Source organism: Macaca thibetana, chromosome 2, assembly GCF_024542745.1.
Source record: "Macaca thibetana thibetana isolate TM-01 chromosome 2, ASM2454274v1, whole genome shotgun sequence".
NCBI lineage: Eukaryota > Metazoa > Chordata > Mammalia > Primates > Cercopithecidae > Macaca > Macaca thibetana.
The window spans coordinates 101,616,166-101,636,243 of NC_065579.1; the positions used below are offsets into that span (position 1 = coordinate 101,616,166).

Sequence of the window (20,078 nt, forward strand, 5' to 3'; positions counted from 1 at the left end):
TGTTGTACAGCCATTAAAGAGTAACTCTCCATTCTCCCCTCCCCCAGCCCGACAAACACCATTCTACTTTCTTTCTCCATAAATCTGACTAACTAGGTATCTCAAATAAGCCTAATACAGTATTTGTCCTTTTGCAACTGGCTTATTTCACTTAGCATAATGTCTTCAGGGTTCATTCATGCTGCAGCATGTAACAGAATTTCATTCTTTTTTAAGGCTGAATAATATTCCATTGTATGTACATACATCTTTATTCATGCATCCATCCATCAATGAATGGGTTGCTTCTCCCTTTTGGCTACTGTGAAATGATACTGCTATGAACATTCATGTAATTTCATTTTCTTCTGCTCTAACTCCAACTGGAATAAAGCTAGGCCCTTGACTAAGTCCTGAAAGGGTTTAAGGTCTCATAACAAAGGGACCTGGGCTCTACCTTGTGGGTGAAGCCTGTCTTAGAATCCCAGATCCCACATCCCACAGTCTCCACAATGTTTTGTTTTTTTTTTTTTACACATGGTTTCACTTTTGTTGCCCAGGCTGGAGTGCAATGGCACAATCACGGCTCACTGCAACCTCTGCCTCCTGGGCTCAAGCGATCCTCCCGCCTCGGCCTCCTGAGTAGCTGGGACTACAGGTGTACATGAGCCACCACGTCCTGCTAATTTTTGTATTTTTTGTAGAGACGGGGTTTGGCCATGTGGGCCAGGCTAGTCTTGAACTCCTGGGCTTAAGCGATCCGCCCACCTCAGCCTCCCAAAGTGATGGGATTACAAGCGTGAGCCACCGCGCCAAACATGGTGGTCTCCACATTTCATCTAGAACCAGTCAAAGGCCTTGACCTCGAGCTTAACACAGACCTGAACCTTTGCTCTTCCCGTTTTCCCTTATCAGTAAACAGTCCCACAGCCACCCAGCTGCACAAGTCAGAAGCTTGGAAAACATATTCGACGTCCTCATTCCCTTACATCCATCCATTCCAAGTTCTGATACTTCTGTCTCCTAAATATTCCTCAAATATTTCTCAAAGTGGGCAAAATATTTCTTTGCCCACTTTTTATTTCCCTCTGCTTTGCTACAATCACCTGTCTCCTGGAAGACTACAAAGACTCACTGGTCTCCCAGCTCCCACTTTTGCACTCACTATCTCCAGGCCATTCTCTGTTGTTTCTATTGTTACTATTATTTTGAGACGGAGTCTCGCTCTGTCGCCCAGGCTGGAGAGCAGTGGCGCGATCTAGAATCACCGCAACCTCCGCCTCCCGGGTTCAAGCGATTGAACCTCCAGCCTCAGCCTCCCGAGTAGCCTATTATTTATTTCTAAAAGTAGGTGATACAGCCATACGATTTAACAATTCCTGCTCTACAGGTCCTCTCTACAGAGGCAACAGGTGCTCTCCATTCCGTGGTCTCCTTCCAGATATTCTGGGCCTCCCTGGGAGCTCACCTGGCCGGATACCTTCCCCCACCCACTTTCCTACAGGGCCAGGGGCCTCCTCGCTCCGCTTGAGACGCTCCATCCAGGCGCTCCCTCCCTATCGTCCGTCTCCCTTGGGCACTGCCCGGCCTCCCAGGCTGGGCTGAGTAGGCCAGTCTCTGGTCAGTCATTCTTCTGTTCCAAAGCTCGAAAGCCTTCGCAGCCCTGAGAATGAAACCCCCTGCTCTCAGCACCGACTCCTTCAGGCCAGGTGGCCCCTCCGCACCCTCTCTTAAGCCAGTTTTCGCGTCATCTCTTCCCAGCGGCCCGCCTGCCACGTCATCTCTACCACAGCACCAGTCCTCCACGGCCCTTGACAATACTTGGGAGGGCAAGTTCATAGGTGAGTTCTCACGCTCTTCCGAGGAGGGAGGAGCGCGGCGGGAGGGGTCGGCAGGCGGGCTTGGCCCGGGAGCGGGGAATAAGGTCGCTCCGCGCCTCTCAGTTTAGCAGAGGAAGACTATTAACCCAGAAACCCTTTCGCCTCGGGCTGGCGAGCTCCTCCCCGCCCTACTCCCTCCGCGCGAAGAAGACTGAGCCTGCGCAACAGGGACTGCGCCTGCGCAAAAGACCACGCGGGCGGGGGAGGAAACTGCAACTCCCGGCAGGCAGGTGGTATTTTTCATTCCCTCCCGTGACCAGTGACTTCCGGCGCGAAGGGGCGGGGCTGGGCTCGTGGCTGAGCCAGCAGCTGCAGCAGCTACGGGAGTGGCCGGGTGGCCGGCTGGCGCCAGCCGCCATGGAGGCCGTGCCCCGCATGCCTATGATCTGGCTGGATCTGAAGGAGGCTGGTGACTTCCACTTCCAACCAGCTGTTAAGAAGGTGAGCTTGCCTTCCGTCTTCCCCCCCATCCGCCGCGTATCTCCGTCGTCTGCCAGCGCGTGACGCCCCCTGCGCGCCCATCACCTCAGGCCCCGTCGCAGGGTCCGGTGAGGCCAGGAGGGGCTTCCGCCAGTGTTCCTCAACCTGTCCCACACCCAGGGGCTCGCAGGCCATTCTTCTCCCCGATAGCCCGGTGCTAGCACCTGCATCCTCATCTGAACCCGCTTCCCGACTTCTGCCCCGAGTCATCCGCAGTTCCCACTGAGGCACCACACTTCCTCCTTCTGACGCTCGGGACCCAGTTCTGCCCCGCCCCTCCTCCATGGCTGGACCGCCCCGCGCGGGAGCGGTGGGCGGCCCTGACCGTGCGGATTCTTCTGCTGCGCCCGGCCCTCGGTGCACTGTCAAGTCCACGGCCCTCCTGGGACAGACGCTGGGGATGGCTCAGGGCGTGTGTATAAGACGTGAGCCCCGGTGACCCAGGGAGATGCCCGACCCGTGCGGTGAGGGTTTGTTTTAAAATTGCTGCGATGCTGTATGGTCTCTCATTCGGGAGTCTCTTTGGACCAAACGATACAATCCCATGACATTTTTAGAGGGTTACTGCTTTTCGTAACCGACTGGAGGGCATAAACAGTGTTGTAGAGCTTAGAGAAATCTTACTGTGTTGGAAGAACAGACGGGCAGGTTTGGCGTTGACTAAGGCCCTAAGGAACTTATGTGGAGAGGTCCAGGTATGGTGATTGAACACAGGTGCCCTCTGAGACATCCGCTGTGTTGGTAGCACTGAGGGCTAGATAGAGCAGAAGTGAAAAGGAACAAGCAGGAGGCTGTCGCAGGTGGGGGGCCTTGTGGGCATAGCACAGCAGATGCCAGAGTAAGCCCCAGTCTAGATGGTGCACCACTTAGCGAGATGCTTGGGAAAACAAATAGGAAAAAGAAAATGGGTTTTGAAGTAGTTTCCCAAGAAGCTATCTCCCCTCTTCTCTCCATACACCATTGCCTTAGTTCAGACAGTGTTTGAGTCCATCATTTAGCCTCTTGGGCCCAGGAAATGAGGCTAATTGATCCAAACTTCTAGAATTTTGTTAACTGTTATCCATACGTTACTCTCTTCATCTGCTGCTTTTTTTTTTTTTTTTTTTTTTTTTTTTTGAGACGGAGTTTCGCTCTTGTTGCCCAGGCTGGAGTGCAGTGGTGCGATCTTGGCTCACCGCAACCCCCGCCTCCCGGGTTCAAGCAATTCTCCTGCCTCATCCTCCCGAGTAGCTGGGATTACAGGCATGCGCCACCATGCCTGACTAATTTTGTATTTTTAGTAGAGACGGGGTTTCGCCATGTTGATCAGACTGGTCTTGAACTCCCGACCTCAGATGACCCGCCTGCCTCGGCCTCCCAAAGTGCTGGGATTACAGGCCGCCTTCTGCTCTTTCATAAAAATACAATTGGATGAATTTTTCTAAGACACAACAAAACTCCTGTTTTCTTTCTTTCTTTCTTTCTTTCTTTTTTTTTGAGACAGAGTCTCACTCTGTCACCCAGGCTGGAGTGCAGTGGCGCCATCTCGGCTCACTGCAAGCTCCACCTCCTGGGTTCACACCATTCTCCTACCTCAGCCTCCCAAGTAGCTGGGACTGCAGGCGCTCGCCAGCACGCCCGGCTAATTTTTTGTATTTTTAGTAGAGACGGGGTTTCATCATGTTAGCCAGGATGGTCTCCTGACCTCGTGATCTACCTGCTTTGGCCTCCTAAAGTGCTGGGATTATAGGCGTGAGCCACTGCGCCAGGCCAAAACTCCTGTTTTCTATTTTACAGAATGGAGCCAGTTTTTTTTTTTTTTTTTTTTTTTTTTGAGATGGAGTCTTGGAATAGAGCCAGTATCTTTACTTTTCCATTAGAGTTCTTCCAGAGTTATCCCAGTTCTTTCAGCATTTATTGAGTCCCCACTGTGTTCTTCATCTACTGTGTGCATCTGATAGAGGTACCCTAGATTCTGTTCGCAGTCACTTGTTGTTTCCTTACCATACTGTTTCCTCTTCTGTGCCTTTGGTCATGGAATTCCTCCTGCCTAGAAGAGCTCTCATTTTGCCCTGTGGGGTGGTGAGGTGCCCTTCTTCAATCTCTGTGAATTCATTTTCTTGTCTCCCATCCAACTTTCAAGGTCCAGCTTAAGCTCTCCTTTCTGCAGAGCCTTTCTTAATCTTCCTACCTGGATTAATCTTTCTTTTCTCTTAATTCCTTAACTCTTTTCATCCTTTCCCTGGTGACAGTTATGTATACCGTGTTTTAACCCCGCTGTTCAAGTGTGCGTTACCTCAGAAGTATCCCTGTGTTCCCCAGAGCCTAACAGTGTACCCTCTACATAGTTGGCAGTCAGAAAAATCTTTCTGAAATGATTGAATGACAGCTGAGAGGAAATTTAGAGATGGTGACCATAAATATATGGGAATGCAGTGGATAAGATCTTGGCCCACAAACTCCTAGGACGTATTTTTGTTTGAGTTTAGCCTTTGCTGCTCTGACCACTCACACGGAGCGGAAAGGGTATTGTGTGACCAGTGACTTCCCTCGAAGCACCTGGGCCTCCAGGAGAGGAGTTGCTCATTAGCCCTTTAGCCCGAGACGGTATCAGATATGAAACAATTCCTTCCATAGACATTGGAGGAAACTGTGCAGACACCACTGCAGCCTGGGGGACTCTTCCCAACCTGCACCCCCTTCCCCAACTGCAGAGCCCCTTCTCTGCCTTCTGCCACTGGTACCCTTGTCCTTCTTTATCCTTGCTCTGAGCTGTGGGAACCTCTGCCAGTGAATTGGAGCCGAGGGTTAGAATTTAATGTAGGATAGAAGGGTGAAAATTGGTTCTGTTTACATCAACTGGTTAAGTACTATGCTGAACCCTGATAAGCAGACAAATAAGAGACAGCCTTTTTTTTTTCAAGGAATTCATAAAGGAAATTTAAAAATTAGAGTGATGACAGTAATGTAAGAGTAGAAGTATTTGTAGGCCAGGCGCGGTGGCTCATGCCTGTAATCCCAGCACTTTGGGAGGCTGAGGTGAGCGGATCACCTGGTCAGGAGATCAAGACCGTCCTGGCTAACACATGAAACCCCATCTCTACTAAAACTACAAAATATTAGCTGGGCGTAGTGGCGGGCACCTGTAGTCCCAGCTACTTGGGAGGCTGAGGCAGGAGAACTCGGGAGGCAGAGCTTGCAGTGAGCCAAGATGGCGCCACTGCACTCCAGCCTGGGCGACAGAGCAAGACTACGTCTCAAAAAAAAAAAAAGAGAGAGAAGTATTTGCAGTGTATAGAAATACCAGCCTAAGGAGGGGCCATCAGAGAAGGCTTGCCAGAGATGGGTTTTAAAGGATGAATAGGAGTTTTCCAAACAGGTAAAGGGGTTCGTTGTTTGAGAGGACTGGGCTTTTGACACATCTTTCATGGTGGCCAGGGGACATGCCTTCCATTAAGGCATAATGTGAAATAGAAGCCAGAAAAGCAGGATGGTTTTGAACTGCAGTGGCTAACTGTAGGTTAGGATATTGGACCCACGTAACTTGTTTTTTTGTGTTTTTTTTGAGACAGAGTTTTGCTTTCGTTGCCCAGGCTGGAGTGCAATGGCACCATCTCAGCTCACCATAACCTCTGCCTCCCAGGTTCAAGTGATTCTCCTGCCTCAGCCTCTCAAGTAGCTGGGATTACAGACATGTACCACCATGCCCGGCTAATTGTGTATTTTTAGTAGAGATGGGGTTTCTCCATGTTGGTCAGGCTGGTCTTGAACTCCCGACTTCAGGTGATTTGCCTGCCTCGGCCTCCCAAAGTGCTGGGATTACAGGCATGAGCCACCACACCCAGCCAGACCCACGTAATTTTTTTAGTGGGGAAATGCTACTGGCCCTTCATCTTCTTAACTTGTACTTTGGAGGAAACTGATGATGGATAACTCTTGTCCTCTTTATCAGTGAGTGATTTGGCCTCAGGTATTACTGTTTAAAGTTCTTTCTTCTTTGTGACCCAAACACTTGCCCTTAACCAGCTCTACTTGAGCTCAAGTCCAGCTCACTTGGACTGAGCTGTTAGACATTCATCCCTGATTCATTCATTGAACAAATAATTATTGAGTGCTTGTCATGTGCCAGCCCTGGGTACAGTGGTGACAAAAACCTGTGTCTTGGCTGGGAGCAGTGGTTCTCACCTGTAATCCCAAACCTTTGGGAGGCTGAGGCAGGTGGATCGCTTGAGTCCAGGAGTTTGAGACCAGCCTGGCCAACATGGTGAAACCCCATCTCTACCGAAAATACAAAAATTAGCTGGGCATGGTGGTGAGCGCCTAGCTACTTAGGAGACTGAGGTGGGAGGATTACTTGAGCCCAGGAGGTGGATGTTACATTAAGCCAAGCTCACACCACTGTACTCTAGTCAGGGCAACAGAGTGAGACCCTGTCTCCAAAAAAACCCCACAAAACCCTGTCTTCATTGAAACTTACCTTCTAGAAATCTACACAGTAACCCTCATCCTCAAGTGCAGGTGTACATCTGGCTGGTAGCCACCCTGCCTGTCACTTGGCTTATCTTCATCTCCCTTCCTCCCACTCTGGCTAAGTTGATCTCTCAATCTCTACTTTCCCATCAGGCTGCTCATGGCCTGTCCCCAGCTTGCTTCAGCCTGCCTCTCTAACTTCACTCCCCAATCCTCTCCTATGAGAACTTTCAGCTTCTCTTTTTCCACATCTGGTCACTGCCCTTGCTCAGGCCCTTACTCAAATTCCCTTCCTCCTGTTTATCACACGGGTTGAACTGTACTTCATTAGGGTCCTCTTAGCTGCCCAACAAGTGTGAGGGCCAGAAATAAGAAAGAACTTTACCCTCCTCTGAATTCAGACTGTCTTGCTCTGCACCACTGGGCTAGACTGCACCCCACACAGTGCACACTGTTTTTTTTTCTTTTTTTCTTTTTTTTTTAAGACAGTCTCGCTCTGTCACCCAGGCTGGGGTATAATGGTGCAGTCTCACTGCAACCTTTGCCTCTGGGTTCAAGCAGTTTTTGTGCCTCAGCCTCCCGAGTAGCTGGGATTACAGGCATGTACCACCACGCCCAACTAATGTTTGTATTTTTAATAGAGATGGGGTTTCGCCATGTTGGCTAGGCTAGTCTCAAACTCCTGGTCTCAGGTGATCCGCCTGCCTTGGCCTCCCAAAGTGTTGGGATTACAGGCATGAGCCACTGTGCCTGGCCCACAGTGCACACTCTTGTTGCCTTTTTTTACTGTTCATTTTATTTTATTTTATTTTATTTTATTTTTTTGTTTTGTTTTGTTTTGTTTTTTGAGACGGAGTCTCGCTCTGTCGCCCAGGCTGGAGTGCAGTGGCGCGATCTCGGCTCACTGCAAGCTCCGCCTCCTGGGTTTACGCCATTCTCCTGCCTCAGCCTCCTGAGTAGCTGGGACTACAGGCGCCCGCCACCGCGCCCGGCTAATTTTTTGTATTTTTAGTAGAGACGGGGTTTCACCGTGGTCTCGATCTCCTGACCTTGTGATCCGCCCGCCTCAGCCTCCCAAAGTGCTGGGATTACAGGCGTGAGCCACCGCGCCCGGCCTACTGTTCATTTTATTCACATCCAGGTAGAAGCCTGGTTTTTCAGGTTTATGGAATTTTTTCCCCTTCCAGATTTTCCATGGGATGATTTTCCATGGGATGGCTCTTGAAAAACTAACTTGCACATGTATGTACATACACAAACACACACATAGAAAGGTAAATAAGAGGACTAGAGGCCTTAAAGGCCCTTGGCTGTTCAGCAATGAAGGGCATGGGACATTGCCAGTTACCTGTGGTGGTGACCTGTCTTATCTCTTGTCACAGATTTGGAGTCACCCAGTTGGTCTGCCTATGCCTGTCTGTTCACTTGTATTTGTAGCAGAACAGCTCCAGGCACAGATGACCTGGATTGTCCATTCTTCTCTGACTTGAATCTCATACACCAGAGGCCTATATCCATTTCACTTAAGAGTTTAGACCAGATTCTTTCCTTTACTCAGTACGTAATAAAATACCTGTGTATAGGGAGTGCTTAACAAGCATTGGTTTAATGACCTAGTTTAGTTCTAGGACCTTCTGGGAGAAGACTCAGGTTACCTGTGTTGTTCAGACAGGCAAGGGGCCATTCAGAAAAGATGTGGGAACGAGGCCTTGAGTATTATTGTAGGGATTAGACAAGGGGAGGATGAAGGTACGTTCTTGTCCCCAGTACTCTTGGCCTGTGGCTGTTTTCTTTCAGGCTTGCTGACATGGACCAAGGAGCTGAAGATTTCACTTGGCAATGCGCCATTCTCTGAATATAATTAGTCTCATTTGAAATTTAGTAACTGAACATATACTGTATTAATTAACAATACTGGTCAGGCACGTTGGCTTATGCCTGTAATCCCAGCATTTTGGGAGGCCAAGGCAGGAGGATCACTCAAAACCAGGAGTTTGAGACTAACCTGGGCAACAAAGCAAGACCCCGTCTCTAAAAAAAAAAAAAAAAAAAAAAAAAAAAAGTCAGGCATGGGCATGGTGTCACGGCACACACCTGTAGTCCCTGCTACTCGGGAGGCTGAGGTAGGGGGTACAGCTTGAGCCCGGGAGGTCGAGGCTGTGGTGAACCAAGATCTCGCCACTCCAGCCTGGGTGTCAGAGACCCTGTCTCCAAAAAAAAAAAAAAAAAGCTTGTTTCTTGGAGTAGCCCAAGGAATGCCCTACATTTGAGTCAACTCTGGAAGTGGAGAAAAAAGAAACATAATGTAATTGGTGAACAAAGGTAAAACTAACACATGTGATGCCTTTTAATTGCCTTTTCTTCTTGGATTATTGCTTTAATTAGCATGATGAAATTCCAAATGTTATATCAAATTAAGAGCAAAAGAGTAAAGCATACATAGAAGAATGAGAACATACTAGTACAAGAGAAGGTGATGCAGAAGGATTAATACTAGGTCCAAAGTCAGGAAATCCATCTTGGGGTCCTAGCACTATCATTGCTCAACTGTGGTTTCCCATTTTTCTAATCTGCAAAATCATGGCAGGACCAGGATGGATGTTTCCAGTGATCTCATCTAGTTACAAAATTCTCTACTGTTTGGTGCTCAGTAAAATAGCAGAGTAGCATCATGTAAACAGCATAGCTATTGGAATCAGACCTTGATTTAGGCCTCTCATTCGTTTAATAGCTGAATGACCTTCAGCTGTCACAAAGATTACATAACTAATCTGGTCCTCACTTTTCTTACCTGAAACATGGAACTAGTAATATACTTCATAAGCTTCTGAGAATCAAAAGTTAATGCTTCTAAGTTCTTTTTTATTTTAAGTTTTTTAGAGATTGGGTCTTGCTGTTACACCCAGGCTGGAGTGCAGTGGCGCGATCTCAGCTCACTGCAGCCTCTACCGCCAGGTCTCAAGTGGTCCTCCCACCTCATCCTCCCGAATAGCTGGGACCACAGGCACACACCACCATGTGCCGCTAATTTTGCTTATTTTTTGTAGAGATAAGGTCTCAGTGTGTTGCCCAGGCTGGTCTCAAACACCTGGGCTTAAGTAGGTGTATAAGTATATACACCTACTATGTACCCACAAAAGTTAATGGGGTACATGAAATTTTGATATGGCCATACATGTATAGTAATCACATCAGGGTAAATGGGGTATTCATTACCACAAGCATTTATCGTTTCTTTGTGTTACAGACAATCCAATTATACTTTTATTTTTAAATGTAATAAATTATTGCTGACTATAGTCACCCTGTTTTGCTGTCAAATACTAGATTTTTTTTTTTTTTTTTTTTTTTTTTTGAGACAGTTTCACTCTTGTCATCCAGGCTGGAGTGCAGTGGCACAATCTCGGCTCACCACAACCTCTGCCTCCCAGGTCCAAGCGATTCTACTGCCTCAGCCTCTCAAGTAGCTGGGATTACAGGCACCAGCCACCACGCCCAGCTAATTTTTGTCTTTTTAGTAGAGACTGTGTTTCGCCATGTTGGACAGGGTGGTATCGAATTCCTGACCTCAGATGATCCACCTGCCTTGGTCTCCCGAAGTGCTGGGATTACAGGTGTGAGCCACCATGCCCAGCCTGAAATACTAGATTGTATTCATTTTATCTAACTATATTTTTGTACTCATTAACCATTCCCACTCCGCTCCCCACACTGCCACTACCCTTCCCAGCCTCTGGTATTCATCATTCTGCTATTGGTTTCCATGAATTCAGTGGAGTTAATTTTTAGCTCCTACAAATAAGTGAGAACCTGTTCAGAGTTTGTCTTTCTAATGCTTGTAAGTTCTTAGTACAGGTCTTGGCCTATTGTAAACAATATTTTCACCTGAGCATCTTCCTTCCCTGTTTAGGAAATAACTTGAATCCTTATAACAGCTCTGAGCTAGACGTAGCAAGTGCTATTAACCCCATTTTACACATGAAAGAAGCCAGGCCTAGACTGGGCGTGGTGACTCACACCTGTAATCCCAGCGCTTTGGGATGCCGAGGTGGGAGGATAGCTCGAGGCCAGAAGTTTGAGACCAGCCTAGGCACCATAGCAAGACTCCTGTCTCTACAAAATAAAAATGAAAATTAGCTGAGGCTGGGCACAGTGGCTCACGCCTGTAATCCCAGCACTTTGGGAGGCCAAGGCGGGTAGATCACGAAGTCAAGAGTTCAAGACCAGGGCCGGGCGCGGTGACTCACACCTGTAATCCCAGCACTTTGGGAGGCCGAGGCAGGTGGATCATGAGGTCAGGAGATCGAGACCATCCTAGCTAGCATGGTGAAACCCTGTCTCCACTAAAAATACAAAAAATTAGCTGGGCGTGGTGGCGGGCGCCTGTAGTTGCAGCTGCTCAGGAGGCTGAGGCAGGAGAATGGCATGAACTCAGGAGGTGGAGCTTGCAGTGAGCCGAGATGGTGCCACTGCACTCCAGCCTGGGCGACAGAATGAGACTCCATCTCAAAAAAAAAAAAGAAAAAAATAAGAGTTTGAGACCAGCCTAGTCAACATGGCAAAACCCCATCTCTACTAAAAATACAAAAATTAGCCGGGTATGGTGGCATGCGCCTGTAGTCCCAGCTATTTGGGAGGCTTAGGCAGGAGAATTGCTTGAACCCGGGAGGTGGAGGTTGCAGTGAGCTGAGATCGCGCCCTTGTTCTCCAGCCTGGGCAACAGAGTGAGACTCCATCTCAAAAAAAAATTAGTTGGGCATGGTGGCACACACCTGTAGTCCTAGCTACATCAGAGGCTGAGGTGGGAGGATCACTTGGAGTTTGAGGCTGCAATGAGCTATGATAGTACCACTGTACTCCAGCCTTCCTGACAGAGCAAGACCATTTCTAAAAAATAAAAATAAAAAACAAAAAACCAAGCCCAGATTTCACAGCATCTCAGGGGTACTGTTTCCTACTTGTAATCTGGTAACTCCTTTCTTTTCTTTTTCCCCTCGGTGGCTCTGATCCCTGGACGTGCCCTCTCTGAGAGCTCTCCACGGGTCTTCTCTTACTCCTTCAGAAAAGGATCCCCAGCTACTCCAAAGCCTGGCTGTTTTTGGAGGTTCTCTGGTCTTCCTGCCATTAGTGTGTAGGTACTGGGGTCCTGTCAGGGCCTCTGGTTCTTTCTCCTGGTCTGCTGCTGGGCCTGCCTTCTCAGGCTCCTTTGGAGCCTCATACTCCTTACTAGACTGTTTCGAGTTCTGCAGAGTCCCAGACCATAGCGAAATCAGGACAAGGTCTCTGTCCCTTACTCCAAGAACTTCACCCAGCCTCTTTCTTCTTTTTTAGTGGAGGAGTGATCAGAAGTCACAGAGGATTTTGTTAGGGTTTTAAAAATATCCTTTTTGCTTCTAACAGGCTCCAAATAATAATAATAACATAAATATCCTGGCTGCTCCACTGACTCATTGTGTGGGCAGGGATTCATTTTCTGTGCCTGTTTTTTCAGAGTTGTTTGTAAGAACCATATTTTTAAAAAACAGAAATGCTTTGGGAGGCTTATGTGGGATGATTGCTTGAGCCCAGGAGTTTGAGACCAGACTGGACAACATAGTGAGACCCCTGTCTCTACAAAATTTAAGAAAAGTCTGGGTGTGATGGCTTGTGTCTGTAATTCCAACACTTTGGGAGGCTGAGGCAGAAGGATTGCTTGAGGCTAGAAGTTCCAGACCAGCCTGGGCAACATAGCAAGACACTACCTCTACAGAAAATTAGCTGAGTATGCTAGCATGTGCCTGTAGTTCCGGCCGCTTGGAAGGCTGAGGCAGGAGGATTACTTGGACCCAGGAGTTTGAGACTACAGTGAGCTATGGTTGCAGTACCACTGTAACTCCAGCCTGGGCAACAGGACGAGACCTTGTCTAAAATAAAATAAAATAAAATAAAATAAAGTAAAATAAAGTAAAATAAAAATAAAATAAAATAAATTTAAATAGAAATGGATTGGTCTAATATGGAAAGAACATGGGCTCTGGAGCCCAAATGCCTGGGTTTCAATCATATCCCTATCAGTTATTAGCGCAGTGACCTTGGTGAATACCCTCTTTGCCTCAGTTTCCTCATTTCCTCATCTATAAAGTGGTGATGATAATAGTGTCTACCTCTTAGGGTTGTTGTAAGGACAGAGTGCTTACTAGGCACTTAGCACAGTGCCTGACTTGTGGTAGGTTCTCAGTAAGCATCTGCTGCTGATCTTACAGGAGGACCAAGATGAGACTCAGATAGAATGTGACCTCTAGGCATGATTTGCTAGGGGTGGGAGCAGCATCTTTCTGTCACCATTGTGTGAACAGCAGGGTCAGATGTTTCTAGTGATATCACGGGAAGCCTTGTTTCTAGGACATAGGAGTCTCATGTCCATCTGATTCCTTTGGCCTCTATCCCACGAGACCTCTGAGCTACACTTTTACTCATTTTCTCTAACCTAAAAGGGTGGGCAAAACCTCTTACTGCAAGGGGGTTAACCACAGAACATTCTCTCATAAAGTCAAGTTTTACCTCATAGCTTAGGCCACATTTAAAAAATTAGTTAATTAATTATTTTTGAGACAGTGTCACACTCTGTCACCCAGGCTGGAGTGCAGTGGCACAATCATGGTTCACTGCAACCTTGAACTCCTGGTGCCAAGTAGTCCTCTCACCTCAGCCTCCCAACTGACCAAGAGTATAGGCGCACACCACCACACCTGGCTAATTTTTGTGCTTTTTGTAGAAATGGGGTTTCACCATGTTGGCCAGGCTGGTCTTGAACTCCTAGGCTCAAATGATCTGCCCACCTCGGCCTCCCAGAGTTCTGGGATTACAGGCATGAGCCACTGTGCCTGGCCTATTTTTATTTTTTAATACAGACAGGGTCTCACTCCGACACCCCAACTGAAGTGAGGTGGTGCCATCATAGCTCACTGTAGCTTCAAACTCCTGAGCTTAAGCAGTCCTGCCTCAGCCTCCCAACTAGCTGAGACCACAGGCATGCACCACCGCTCCTGGCGAATTTTTAAATTTTTTTTCATAGAGATGGGGGTCTCGCCATATCGCCCGGGCTGGTCTGGAACTCCTAGCCTCAAGTGATCCACCCCAGCCTACCAAAGTGCTGGGGTTACAAACATGAGCCATCATGCCCAACCCAAGGCCACTTTTTATCGTTGTGGTTTTGTTGTTGTTGTTGTCATGGTTTTTGAGGGAGTGAGTGGAGAGGGGGTTGAGTTGGATAGAGCAGAGTGAGGATTGTTAAATGCCTGTCAGCTCCCTAAAGTTCTTGGTAATTCCTTATGTTTGTGCATAGTTGAAAATTTCTAGGGGGATTTATTTCATGGCTTTTATCATATTCTCAAAGGACCCACAAAAGGTAAAACCCGCTGACAGGGGAAAGTGGTGTTCGAATACCATTTAGCTCTTTAGCAACTCTTAAGACATTTGCTTTTCAAATTTCAAACATATAGAAAAGTTGGAAGAATAATGCAGTGCTTGCCCAAATTCTCACTGTCTAGTTTTTTGGTTTTGTTTTGTTTTGTTTTTAGAGACGGGATTTACTCCATGTTCACCAGGCTGGACTTGAACTGCTAGGCTCAGGTGATCCTCCTGCCTCAGCCTCTGGAGTAGCTGAGACTACAGGTGTGCGCTGCACCTGGCTGATTCATTTTTAAATTTTTGTAGAGATGGGATTTATTGTTATGTTGCCCAGTCTGGCCTTGAACTCCTGGGGTCAAGTGATACTCTGACCTCGGCCTCCCAAAGTACTGGAATTACAGGTGTGAACTGCTGCACCTAGCAGATCACCTAGTTTTTTGTTTTTTGTTTTTTGTTTTTTTTGAAACAGTCTTGCTCTGTTGTCCAGGCTGGAGTGCAGGGGCGTGATCTCGGCTCACTGCAAGCTCCGCCTCCTGAGTAGCTGGGACTATAGGCACACGTTGCCATGCCCGGCTAATTTTTTGTATTTTTAGTAGAGACGGAGTTTCACCATGTTAGCCGGGATGTTCTCGATCTCGTGACCTTGTGATCCACCTGCCTTGGCCTCCCAAAGTGCTGGGATTACAGGCCTGAGCCACTGCACCCGGCTTTTTTTTTTTTTTTTTTTTTTTTTAAGATGGAGTCTTGCTCTGTGGCCAAGACTGGAGTGCAGTGGTACAATCTCAGCTCACTGCAACCTCCCCCTCCTGAGTTCAAGCTATTCTCCTATCTCAGCCTCCCGAGTAGCTGGGATTACAGGTACTCACCACCACACCTGGCTAATTTTTGTATTTTTAGTAGAGATGGGTTTCACCATGTTGGTCAGGCTGGTCTCGAACTCCTGACCTCAAGTGATCCACCCGCCTTGGCCTCCCAAAGTGTTGGGATTACAGGCATAAGCCACCGTCCCCAGCTACCTAGTTTTGATGGATGTATTTCACCATATTTGTGTTCTCTCCAGATAGATAGATAGAGATCCCACAAGCCCTTTGAAAGTAAGTTTTGGACATCATTTTTCCTGGACACATCTCAGCACGTTTTTCCTAAGAGTGAGGACATTCTCCTGCACAATCACAATATTATTATCATACCTAAGAAAATCTACCATAATTTTCCCCTATCTTTTATGACTTTTCTTTTTTTGCAGACTCAGATCCAGTTGGGGTTCTCATATTGCATTAGTTGTGTTCTGTCCCTTTAATCACTTATTTATTTATTTATTTGGAAATAGGCTGGAATGTGCACACAGCTCACCACAGCCTCAACCTCCCAGGCTGATTCTCCCACCTCACCCTCTGGAGTAGCTGGTGCTACAGGCTGGGCCACCATACCTAGCTAATTTTTTTTTTTTTTTTTTTTTTTTTTAATTTGTAGAGATGGGGTCTCATTATGTTGTCCAGGCTGCTCTTGAACTCCTGGGCTCAACAATCCTCCCACCTCAGCCACCCAAAGTGCTGGGGTTACAGGCTTGAGCCACCATGTCCAACCTGTTTAATCATTTTTAATCTAGAATAGCCCACTGCTCAACCCCCTCCTTTTAAATGACATTAATTTTTTGAAGAGTGGGTTCATTGTTGCCCCATTTTCTTCATTTTTGTGAGTGTTTCCTTTTCATGTTCATCTGTCCTCTGCATTTCCTGTGAAAGCAATAATTTGCTGAGTATAGAACACATCTGATAAGGCCCCTACCATTCCTTAATGCTTGTTGTTTGAGGTTGGGGTCACTGGCATGACCCTGCTGTCAGCACACAGTATAATGGAGGCATGTTTGGAATGTGAGCCGAACAGCAGCTAATATTCAAGGAAGTGACATTTCAGCTGAATCTTAGTAAAGAAGGTAGGGACAATGTAGATAAGCATTGATACCTGAGAGCAGTAATTCCCAAGTACTGTGGGCTGGTTGTCCCTGGGAGGTGCCAGAGGACAATCCTTGAAGGTTGTGAGGAGCAGGTTGTTTATTTTTGTTTATGTTTGTAGAGACAGGTCTTGCTCTTTTGCCCAGGCTGATCTCCAATTCCTGGCCTCAAGTGATTCTCCCACCTTGGCCACCCAAAGTGTTGGGATTACACGCTTGAGCCACCTCGCCCGGCCAGGAACAGGTTGTGCAGGGTCATAAACTCTGTGCCAAGATTAGATTTGGTCCTAGAGGCTTTGGGAAGCTACTGCACACATTCTTTTTAGATTATACGTCATTTCCTGTCATATCACTGTCCTGAGATAAGCATGTTTTGGTCTATCTTCTCCCTAGGGGTGTATGTGTGTTTCTGAAGGATTTAAAGCTAGAAGTGACCTCAGAGTTGTGTTAGAAATAACAATTCTGGCCACTTGGTAAGGGACGGATTTTTAGGGGTGGATTGTCCAGGACAGAGGTGGAGAGAGAAAAGAACTTATGGACACAGGGACTTTCAGGAGCTGAAACCAACAGGAGAACCAGGGTTATACTCAGAGGTTTGGGAAAGGGTTGCGTGGTGCTGTAATGAGCTCAGCTGTCACCTCCCTGCCATCTGTTCCTCTTCTCCCTTTGCTCACCAGGCAGATAGAAGCTGTCACACAGGCTTCCTGGTTCCCATGTGGCTGATTCCTTAGCCATGGTTCCTGGATCCTGGGAAGGGACCCCAGGAAAGATGGGTGGCCACACACATGGTGTGAGTGAGTGTACTCCCAGACAGAGCAGGCTGCCTCATCTCAGCCTTTCCCAGCCTCTCTCTCCACCTTGCAAACCTTGGTCATGGCCTTAAGGAGCCCTGTGAGGTGGGTATCAGTGCTCTTAGTGTTTGTGGCGTGAGTGGATCTGGCCCCCCCAGATTGCTAGCCAAGACACCAGCAGCAAGTACTGCAACAGGGGCAGTTGCAGTTGCCTTAGTCTGGTGATCTGAGTTGAACAGGGGGCCTTTTGGGCTGAGCCTGTGCCTCCAGGCAGGTGTGTATGCTCGTTGTCCAAGACAGTCTGCTCTGGAGGTGGTGAGTGCCACTGTGGACAGGCACTCTAGTGCTCTCTCTGATGTGGGTAGTGACCTCTCCTTCCTCACCTTCTCCCACCTGGGCCATTCTCCTCACATAGCCGCAGGTCTTTCCTCACAGATGAGGACACTGCAGATCACATATTTCTATGCTATCCTTTCCCAGGCCAGGAGGATGGGTTGGTGAGAGAGGCTTTCTGTTCCCACTCTTGTTTGGTGCCTCTTGCCTGCACTTGCTATGAGCTTAAGGTTATGGTTGTGACCCCAAAACACAGCAGGGCCCAATCTAGGGAGGCTTGAGTTTGTGACCCTTTCTGGAATCCTTACTAGGACCCCATTTCAGTCAGCTGAGTTCCTTGGCTTCCTGAGCTGGCAGACTCCTGGACTTTGTAGAGAGGCTGCAGCATTAGGAGGACTTGCCAGAGTGCTGGTACAGGGTCAAGGCTCTCATGGTCAGCATTTTGGTGCTGCCTCTTCATAAAGTCAAGTTCCTGGTGGTCCAGGAGACATGCTTATGGTTGTAGATCTGCAGTTAATCCTGAGCTCTGGTTGGTGCTTGCCCAGGACTCAGAGGGCGAGGCACGGGTTTTCTCTGCCACTGGCTTATGTTCTTCTCTTTCTTTAGTTTGTCCTGAAGAATTATGGAGAGAACCCAGAAGCCTACAATGAAGAACTGAAGAAGCTGGAGTTGCTCAGACAGGTAGGAGGAGAGTATTGTTTTTTTATGCATGGGTAGACAGGATTGGTTTGATAGGGAGATAAAGAAACCGCCTAGGCCGGGTGCGGTGGCTCAACACCTGTAATCCCAGCACTTTGGGAGGCTGAGGTGGGCAGATCATTTGAGGTCAGGAGTTTGAGACCAGCCTGACCAACATGGTGAAACCCCATCTCTACTAAAAATACAAAAATTAGGCGGATGTGGTGTCATGTGCCTGTAGTTCCAGCTACTCGGGAGGCTGAAGCAGGATAATTGCTTGAACCCAGGAGGTGGAGGTTGTAGTGAGCCGAGATCATGCCACTGCCCTCCAGCCTGGGTGACAGAGCGAGACTCCATCTCAAAAACAACAAAAAAAGAAACCGCCCAGCCCATTTCTAGCTTTTGATGTAAAGTGAAAGACAGCTGGATGTGGTGACTCACGCCTATGATGCCAGCACTTTGGGAGGCCAAGGCAGCAGGATCGGTTCCTCCTGGAGTTCAGGCCCAGGAGTTTGAGACCAAATTCAACATAGTGAGATCCTGTCTCTACAGGGAAAAAAAAAAAAATTAGCCAGGCATGATGGTGCACACCTGTGTCCCCAGCTACTCAGGAGGCTGAGGAGGGAAGATCACTTGAGCCCAGGAGGTTGGTACTGCAGTGAGCCAACCATGTTCATACCACTGTACTCCAGCCTGACTGACAGAGTGAGATCCTGACTGTTCAGAAAACAAAACAAAACAAAAAAAATGAAAGATGAGTGACTCTTCCTTTCACTTAAACACTTAAGAGACCATTGTAAGGTTATTAATTGGCCTAATTTCCATATTATTGTGTCTCAAGGAATAGGGAGGCCTGAGGAGAGGGAGAGAGACAGGAAAAGGCCAGCCAGTGAAGCAGCGATAACACACGGGACATTTATAAGTCTGCCGTCTTCTATGGGTGCAGTTCATGGCACCAAAAACAATTACAATAGTAACATCAAAGATCACCGATCACAGATCACCATAACAGATATACAATAAAAAACAGTTTGAAATATTGTGAGAATTACTAAAATATGACACAGAGTCATGAAATGAGTGCATGCTGCTGGAAAAATGGTGCCGACAGGCCTGTGTGATGCAGAGTTGTCACAAACCTTCAGTCTGTAAAAAACACAGCACCTGCTAAGTGCAATAAAATGACGTATGCTGTATTTTTCCCTGATTATTTTATGTATTATTGGATAACAACATGTTTTCCCTTATGTTTTTGTTAGAAGTCTGAGAGTCTGCACTGGCATGGCTGAGCTTGAGTACCAGTGATGTAGATACATGCCATAGAAATCAGTAGCTGTTAGTGTTTTCTTATCTGTCATGGACCACATACCAATCCTTGCAATAACCCAGCAGCATTAGCAACTATTTTCAGTATACTACCCATCAGTAAATTTTTGGATATATTTTCATTTAGTCTAGTGGGTGAAGATATTTTCTTTTTTTCTTTTTTTGAGACCTAATCTCACTCTGCCACCCAGGCTGGAGTGCAGTGGCACGATCTCAGCTCACTGCAACCTCCACCTCCCAGGTTCAAACGATTCTTCTGCCTCAGCCTCCTAAGTAGCTGGGACTATAGGTGCCCGCCACCGTGCCCAGCTAATTTTTTGTATTTTTAATAGAGACAGGGTTTCAACTTGTTGGCCAGACTGGTCTCGACCTGCTGACCTCAGGTAATCCACCCGCCTCGGCTTCCCAAAGTGCAGGGATTACAAAGGCATGAGCCACCGCGCCTGGCCTGGGTGAAGATATTTTCTCTGTCAGTTATTCAAAGTTAGTACAAGGCCAGGTGCAGTGGCTCAGGCAGAGGTTGCCGTGAGCCAAGATTGTACCACTGCACTCCAGCCTGGGCAACAGAGCAAGATTCTGTCTCAAAAAAGAAAAGCTAGAAATTATTACACTTAGTGAGGAAGGCATGTGAAAAAGCTGAGATAGGCCAAAAGCTAGGCCTCTTGCACCAGATCACCAAGTTAGGAATGCAAAGAAAAAATTCTTGAAGGAAATTAAAAAATAATCGAATGATGTCATATCTCTGGATATCAGATTCTCCCCCTTCCCCAGAATTTGCTAGTTTTGTTTTTGTGTTTTTGATTGTTGTAGGCTACCCCT

At 47.4% G+C, this 20,078-nt stretch overlaps 1 protein-coding gene across 4 annotated transcripts in view; it reads left to right on the top strand.

Moving 5' to 3' along the window:
- The first annotated feature begins 848 nt into the window (after positions 1-848).
- The window catches only part of PTPN23 (protein tyrosine phosphatase non-receptor type 23), a 34,446-nt gene continuing 15,216 nt past the window's right edge, over positions 849-20,078 (top strand). For 2 of the 4 annotated variants that reach the window (XM_050780662.1, XM_050780664.1), the window contains exons 1-3: positions 2,223-2,300; positions 16,809-17,027; positions 17,862-17,936. Coding sequence is in view for 1 of the 4 variants with exons in the window: in XM_050780660.1 (XP_050636617.1) it covers positions 2,217-2,300; positions 17,862-17,936 (159 nt within the window). In the remaining 3 variants the exon portion in view is untranslated. Of the gene's footprint in view, positions 2,301-2,349; positions 2,804-16,808; positions 17,028-17,861; positions 17,937-20,078 lie in introns of those variants that run through there. The other 2 variants (XM_050780660.1, XM_050780661.1) reach the window with 2 other exon arrangements.